This window comes from Lotus japonicus, chromosome 5, assembly GCF_012489685.1.
Source record: "Lotus japonicus ecotype B-129 chromosome 5, LjGifu_v1.2".
Taxonomy (NCBI): domain Eukaryota; kingdom Viridiplantae; phylum Streptophyta; class Magnoliopsida; order Fabales; family Fabaceae; genus Lotus; species Lotus japonicus.
In genome coordinates, this window is record NC_080045.1 from 34,557,919 (window position 1) to 34,566,636 (window position 8,718).

Sequence of the window (8,718 nt, forward strand, 5' to 3'; positions counted from 1 at the left end):
TATTGTGTCAAACAAGCATCGGATGTTTGTCTAAAGAAAATTTCCGATGATATTGTATATATATATGTGCACTTTTTCATGAAAAAAATATAAATTTAATTTATATTTAAGGATAATATAAATACTTTTACATAAACTTCAAGTCATATCTTAACATATTTCTTCTTTTTTTATTTATTATAATGTGGAAAAATAATTTATTTATCTCGACCCCTTGTGGCAGTGAGCTTGCTCCTGCCTCATGAAGACAGATATCTAGGACAAGAATGTCAATGCACTATATGTATTTTTACAAGAATAGACAACAAAGAGATGGGTTTCAGCTGGTGATTCGCAAAAAATAGAAGGAAGCACTTATGTCAAGGAGCCCATCATTGATACAAAGTTACATTGGCTGCCTTTCCTTATTAAATGTATGTTTGGTTTCTAGTAGAACTAGATGTGAATTCATTTTTCTATAAAGCAGCTATTTAATACTTCTATAAATGTGACTTACACCTAAATGTAGATTCATTTGAATTTTCCAATATTGTGTTGTATGTTATCAAAAGCAGTGTTTTAAGACTCGGCTCGGTGGTTGACTCGGATGAGGTACTGAGTCAATGAGTCACTGGTCGGACCAGTGAGTCAATGAGCGGACTGCTTGATTCGGTCTATATTAAAATATTCTAGAAATATCCATTTCAATGTTAAGTTAAGGTATAAATTTTAAAAAACGTGTGTAATAATCAAATAGGATCATGGTCTAGTGGGTGCATGTTTTCCATTATTTCCAACAGGTCATGTGCTCGAATCCTCCTTTCAACAGATTTTAAGAAATATTTCACGTTTTTTGTCTACTTTTATCATGCTATCAGCAGAATTCAAAAAAGAAGAAGGCTCATTAACAGAATTTAAAAAAATAATGAAAGACTCACTGTATTGAATATTAATTAGCCTGCTCTACTCTAGTCTAATTGGGCCTCACATGCCTGACCCATTAACAACAGATTTTAAAAATGTAATTAAAAAAATAAAACTGGTGACTAGCCAGTCTGACGAAAAACCGGCCGAGTCACCGAGTTTATCATCGAACCGTCCGGATCAAAACGGGCCCAGCCGAGTTGAATGCATATCCGATCTGAAGTGGGGCTCGGACCGGTCAGGTCACCGAGTCTCGGTCCAACCGGTCCGAGCCGAGTCTTAAAACTATGATCAAAAGGCTTAATAGCTTTTTTTGGTCCTTAATGTTTCACCATTTGGCAAACTTGGTCCCTCTAGGAATTTATTAGATTTCTCAATCCCTCACTTATGGCCTCCGCTGCAGAACTGGTCTTCTGTCAAATTTTTTACGTTAAAAGCCTACGTCGATTAATGAAGTGAGTTGACAAGCTGATTGAAGAGAGAAAAGGGACCTAGAGGAAGCACGTGAGTGGCACGTGACTACTTCATCATCTTCAACCCAATTTTGAACCCCAATTTAGTAACATAAGGGTCCAAAAACACTTCACTAAGAAACTAGAGAGAGAGCGGTGAAAAAACCTAGGCGATCGGAGGCGAAAGTAGGCGAAGGCAAGAACGACACTAGGAAGGCGATAAAGAAGGCATTGGAGGTTCTCGGAAGAAGGCTACCTTTAAGAAGAACAATGAAGCTCGAAGGAAGACTCACTCTCCACATAAGGTTAGCGTTGGGAACATGATGTGCAATGTTAGAGCAATTTGAACCCTACAGATGGTGAAGTTATGGTCCCGAACAGAAGCAAGCAAGGGAATATCTTTTTCGGGATATCGATCCTTTGCCCCCAGACTATTTGTCAAGGTGAGCTGTCTATTCACTTCTTTATATCTTAGTCGTTGAAGATAGTGGGTTGGTGAATGATTTCAATGCAAAGTTTTGTCCATTTGGGATGTTTAATAAATTAGGTTAGATTATGTGGTTGATATAGAATATCTTTGTGCTTGTCTGTAGGGAAACTATTGCTCGTAAAATAGACATGCACATACATCATGGAGGCAAAATCACATTGGACCCAACATCATGAGGGAGGGGTTGTAAACACTATTGACAACTGGGACATAGATGAAATTTCATCTATTGGAGTTGGTAAAGTAGTAAAGTCTATTGGTTATTTCAAATGTCTGTCCTTGTGGTATAGTCACCCTAGTCTAAGTTGTGGTTCAATAAGGCCTCGAAATTGTGATGAAGAAGTCAGGCAGTTCTGCACTGATGTGAAGGGCCACAGTAAAGTCCATGTCTATGTGGAGCATATTGTTGAGACATCTTCTTTTACTGTAGCACTCTTGGACATTGTTGATAAGGCTGGTGAGTCTGATGTAGAAATAGAAATAATTGAGACTGAGAAGGATAATGGCAGTGGTGTGCAAGTTGTTCCAGACTTTGTAACTAAGAAGGAGACGGATAATGTGCAAGGTGATCCAGAGTCTGAGGCTGACGCAGTTGCGGCTGATAAAGAGGAGGATAAGGGTGTTGAAGGTGATGTAGAGTTTGAGGGAGTGGAAGTTCAATTAGAAGATGTTGTGATAGAGAAGGAGAATGATCCAGTTGAATAATTTGAAGTTGTGACTGAGAAGGATAAGGGTGAGGAAGTTGAAGTTGACAAAGAGAAGGACCAAACTGCTGAGGTTGACAAGGAAGCAGTGACTGAGAATGATACTCATGTACAAGATGGGAGTGAAGTTGAAAGGGATAAGACTAGACAAAAGAAACACACAAAAAAGGATGCTAGCCGGAGGGAGTTGTAGTTGGTTGTGTGAAGAAGTGAACATTTTATCTTAGGATCAGCAGGACATAAACTAGGGACTACTGGTTGTTGGTAAGTTATGATCTTCAACATAACTGTTCTAGGTCTGCAACCAATAGGTAGGCAAAACAGAGATTTTTTGCACAAAAGTTTGTGCTAATTTTGAGGCATACACCAACCATGAAGCCTTCAGCACTGAGTGAAGAAGCAAGACATAGGTGGGGAATCAACATTGGCAAGTGAAAAGAAATCAGAGCTAAGAATTTGGCTATGGAAATGATACAATGTGCCCGTTCTGATCAATACATTCATCTCAAGAAGTATGCAAATGAATTGTTGAGGAGTAACCTTTGATCCACATGCATTATCAAGACTGCTGATGGAGATCATCCAAATGGACTTGTGTTTTAGAGAATTTATGTGTGTCAGGCTCCATAGAATCAGGCTTTTATGAGGAAATGTAGGCCACTGATTGAGGTAGATGGTTGCTTCCTCAAAGGAATGTATGAAGGCCAGTTGTTATCTTCTGTAGGGGAACATAGAAACAATCAGATGTTTTCTATATCCTATGTTGTGGTTGAGGCAAAAACCACACACTCATGGAAGTGGTTTGTGAGTCTACTTGTGGAGGACCTTGACAATGTAGAGAGGAAGAAATGGGCATTCATCTCAGATAAACAAAAAGCGGTTTCAGTTTTACATATCATTTTTTTAACCTAGAGTTTTACACATCATTAGCTAATACTATTTAACTTATGTGCAGGGTTTGGTACAAACCATTGCATACTTAGGTGGAAGTCCAATTGTTATCTGCTGTGTGTGAAACACATGTATGGAAATTTTAGGAAGAAGTATCTTCGAAATGACCTTAATTGCTGTTTATGGAGGGCTGTTAGGGCAAGCATAGTTCCTGAATGGACTGTAGCAATGGAAGCAATGAAACCACTGAATGAAGCTGCCTATCTGGAACTGAAAAACCTCCCACCAAAACAATGGGTCATATCAGCTTTTTCTACTGACACACATTGTGACTTGCAGGTCAATAACATGTGTGAAGACTTCAATATGGTCATTCTAGAGCATAGGGAGAAGCCTATTGATGACCCGGGGTTTATTCTATGTTTATCGAGTCTTTCTCGTCCTTTTCTTCTTATTTTTGAGTCTTTTATTGAGTTTTGAGTCAAGTTGAGTCCCTTTTTAGTGCATATATGCATTTGCATTAGTTTAGGTATTTTTAGTTTATTTATTTAATATTTTTATTAGTTTTTATTAGTTTTAGTTAGAGTTAGTCACTTTGGTCAAATTTGGGTTGAAATTTGAAGAATGCATGAATATTGATTGCATGTTGGGAGTTTCATTTGACGAATTGATTGGAAGAAAGCTGAATGATTATGATTGAATGCATGTTCCCATGAGTTACATTATTGTTTTGATGGATTCCTGTGATTATTTTCAGGTTGGATAGCCATGATGATATGAGAAGAGAAAATTACAAAATTGAAAAAGAATCTGATGAGTCGCGCATGTGCGTCATGGATGGCAGATGCGTGGCATTACTGTATGAAGAAAAGAGGAAAAAACTGAAGACCACACATGTGCGCCACTGGTCCACACACATGCTTGGTGAACCTGACCTAACCCACGCATGTGTGTCTCTAGGCCACGCACATGCGTGGTGAACCCGACCTGATGACTTCAATATGACGTTTTGTGCACGCATGTGCGAGGAGGAGGCCACGCACATGCGTGAATGGTCGCTGGAAACTCTATAAATAGGGATTTTGTCATTTCTTTTAGGTATTTTGTATTTTTTTGAACGAAACTTAGAATTTTAGTTTCTTGGAGCTTGTGGGGGTCTTCTTGACACTCTTGTTTCAGGTTTTTGTTCTTTTAATTTGCATTATAAATTCCCTAGCCATGTTTGGCTAGTTTAACTTTGTACTTTGGGTGAAGTGAACCTTACCTTTGATTATATTTTGAATTTCTGAGTTTCTTATATGAATTGAGTTTCTTTTTCATCAACTTTTCCCTGATTTAATATTCTCTTGTGTGCACACAAGTTTTTTGCTTTCTTCTTGCACAATGGAAGTTGGTAAGGATTACGGGACCTGGGATTAGATTAATTTGTTTTTTATCACTTAGGAATAAGGGTGCAAACTTATTGTGTTGGCATGAACTTATAAGCTTCATTCTTCAATTGAATTGACTAAGCACTAGGGAATTAGGATTAGAAAATGAGATTGAATGATTTATTTGATTAAGGAATTAACAAGGAAAGGTAGAGGCTGTTAATGGAAGGGATTCTAATATTCATATAAGGACTTGGTTGTGAGAAACACAATTAGATCAAGTGAAACTCTGCCACATGTACTTCTTTTTCTGAGTTATAATTCTAGCTTTTGATCACAAGTGTGTTTAACACAACAAAAACTCAAACTAATATTGCTTTCTTTTTCACATTCTAAACACTAAACTCTTAGAAGAAATTGATAAACAACTACCCATGTGGTTCAAAAATCTTTTGTATTACTTCGATCAATCCATACACTTGCGGATTTGCTATCACCTATCATTTCCTTGTTGGAAGGCATTAAACACTACCTCATTAACAAAACTGTGAAGCAGAGGGATGTCATGCAAAGATGGAGGGGTAATTTATGTCCCATAATGCAGCAGAAGTTGGAGTTGTCAAAGAAGTACTCTGGTAGTTGGACTCCTTTGTGGCATGGAGATACCCCCCATAACTGACTTTGAGGTTTCAAAGGGCATTCACAAGCTGGCTGTGAAATTGGAACTGGGAGTTGTGCCTGCAAAATGTGAGATTTAACAGGCATCCCCTGCATGTTGTTGCTTGTATATGGTGGGCAAGGCGTGACCTAGAGGAGTATGTGCATCCATGCTATAGGTGAGAAACTCTTACCTTTAAATTGAGGCAATTTCAAATTGATAATTTTGACTTACTAAGATTAATTACTTTGTTAATTCACAGAGAAAATCCACATATATGGAGACTTACTCTTACCTCATCGGACCAAATAATGGACCAAAGCTATGGGGTGAGGATCATTCTTTGCCACTAAATCCACCATTCATGAGGAGAGATGTTGGAAGGCCAAAAACATATAGATCTAAGAAGAATGATGAGCCTAAGGACCCTAACAAGATGAGGTTGAGGAAACATCACAAAAATGTGAAGTGCCGAAGATGTGGGAAATTTGGACATAATAAAAGGACATGCACAAGGAAGACTGCGGAAAACATAGCAATACCTGTTGGTGGAAATAAGGTTAGATCATCTTTACTGTATTATAGATTCAAGGGCCTAGATTCAAATCCAATTTTGTTTAATCTTTGCTAATAACTTTGGGATTATTTTCAGGATAATACTCAACTCTTGCACCCTGAACAGAGGAATGAAGTTGGATCTTCTACTGCTACTAAAATTCTAGTTGGATCTCAGGCACCACAATCTCAAACTGGTACTGAGAGTCAGCCACCATCATCTCAGAGCCAACCACCATCACCTCAGGTCCTGCCACCATCATCTCAGGGCCACACTCCACCATCTCAAACTCAGCCTCCACAAAGAAAGCCTAGAGTGACCAAGCCTAAGCCTAAGCCTAAGACACAAGGAAAACCAAATAAAGCTGCAACAAGAGGAAAGAAGAATATTGGAGAGAGTAGTGGGACTAAGTAGTTTTGGATATGTTAGTGTGATGAAAAATTTAGGCCTAAGTGCCATCTTTTGTTGTTTTTGTGGTGAACAATTTAGGCATATATGCCATGACTCTTGTTTGTATGTTTAGGCCAAGAGCCAATGTCTGGATTCTCTTGTCATGTATTTGCAATTTGTGTGGGGTTCATTATCCTTAATGTGATCGATACTTGTTAAGTCATTATTATGTTTGGATTATTGTGGATGTTAAGCCATTATTATGTTAAGCCTTTATAATTGTGTCTCGGTCTCAAGTAATGCACATGACAAACAAAGAACTTGTCAATAAACCTTTGTCTTTCATTCATTTCAATACATCAATGGCTACAACATTTTGCAACATCTGCCCAAGCTAATCCGCATCCCCTTTACAAAGTTTACCCACATATTCTACTAATTTTTTACAATGCAAAGGACCAAGCTAATTAGAAGTACAACTATCAAAATAATACAAATCACCAAGATAAACACCAACAACCTCTGTCTTTCCTTCATTTCATATATCTTCTTCAACAGCACACCAAGTAGATTCTTGTCTCGTGAATTCTCCTGATCATGCCATACAAAGAACTTGCACATTCTCCTCCCATGTACCTGGCCAAAACAGAGACCCAATACAACATAGGAAGAAAAAACACGAAGATGAAGAGAAGAGAGAAACATAGCTTACCTTGTACAACCCACACCCATAGAACCTCCTACCAGGGTTGTCACCCGACCTAGAAATCACTAGTGGAGCTTCAACTCCACAACCACATAGTAATGGAGACCATTGTTCGCAATCTACCATAGAAGGTGAGGAAGATGACAAAAACCCGCTACTCCCACCCATTTTCTTTCAAACAAAGCTCAATTCTTCTTCTCCTTCGCGAATCGAATCAGAATAAAAGGAGATTGAGATCAAATTTGCAGATGAGAGAAAATCCCTCTTTTGTAGAGTTTTTGAAAATCCTACCATTGGAGTTTGAAGATAATGAAGTAGTCACGTTCCACTCACGTGCTTCCCCTAGGTCGCTTTCTCTCTCCAATCAGCTTGCCAACTCACTTGATTAATCCATGTACGCTTATAACGTTTAAAATTTGACGGAAGTTGGACATAAGACCAGTTCTGCAATAAAGACCATACGTGAGGGATTGAGGAATCTAATAAATTCCTGGAGGAACCAATTTTTCCAAATCGTGAAACGTTAGGGACCAAAACAAGCTATTAAGCCTTATCTAAATTGTAATGGCTCATTATTAGATAGGGAAAGAAACTATGCTAGACATTTTGTGACCTTTGTTGATTCCCCTTTTGGTAACGGGTTGGAGCACCTATTGTGCTTCTGTTTAATATAATTCTGGCTAATAAAAAAAATCTAGGACAAGCGATCCATCCAATAAAGGAAAGAAGATCACCAACCGAGCGAGAAGCGAAGTAATTTGTTAAAGGAATATTGTCTTTCTTGTCTCGGTGAAGACTAGACATAAGCGGCATGTTAAGGGATGCACTTCACCGAGAGGAAAGCAAAATCTTCCTTTTAGGGAATACAGTCTTTCTCGTCTTGGCGAAGACTATACATAAGCAACCTGTTAAGGGTGCAATCCATTAAGCGGAAAGCGAAGCAATGATTTTAAGGAATACAATCTTTCTTGTCTTAGGAAGACTAGACACAAGCAACCCATTGAGGGATGCAGTCCACCAAGAGAAAAGTGAAGTAATACTTTTAAGGATTACGATATTTCTTGTGTCGGCAAAAACTATAAATAAATAACCTGATAAGGGGATGTAATCCACCGAGAAAAAAACGAAGTAAACCTAAATGTGGATCCATTTTAATTTTTTAATATTGTGTTGTTTGTTGCGCTAAATTGTAATAACTCATTATTAGATGGGGAAAGAAAGTATGCTTTGAATTTTGTGACCTGGGTTGCTTCCCCCTTTTTGGTAACAAGTTGGAGCACCTATTGTGCTTCTATTTAGTATAATTTTGGCTAAGAAAAAATTCTAGGGCATGCGGTCCATCCAATAAAGGAATGTAAATCATCAACCAAGCGAGAAGCGAAGTAATATGTTAAAGGAAAATTGCTGTCCTTGTCTCGGGGAAGATAAGACTTAAGCAGCCTGTTATGGGATGCACTTCAACGAGCGGAAAACGAAGTATTGCTTTTAGGGAATGCGTCCTTTCTCCTAACGGAGAAGACTATACATAAGCAACATGTTAAGGAGTGTAATCCACCAAACGGAAAGCGAAGCAACCATTTTAAGGAATACAATTTTTC

At 38.2% G+C, this 8,718-nt stretch overlaps 1 protein-coding gene across 1 annotated transcript; it reads left to right on the top strand.

The window, feature by feature from the left end:
- Positions 1-1,986: 1,986 nt before the first annotated feature.
- On the top strand, positions 1,987-6,438 carry LOC130719471 (uncharacterized). Its single transcript, XM_057570099.1, has 6 exons — positions 1,987-2,478; positions 2,572-2,738; positions 3,587-3,850; positions 4,198-4,336; positions 5,731-6,027; positions 6,121-6,438. Exons 1-6 carry the CDS (start codon positions 1,987-1,989, stop codon positions 6,436-6,438), a joined length of 1,677 nt encoding a protein of 558 aa, XP_057426082.1.
- The last annotated feature ends 2,280 nt before the right edge of the window (positions 6,439-8,718 follow it).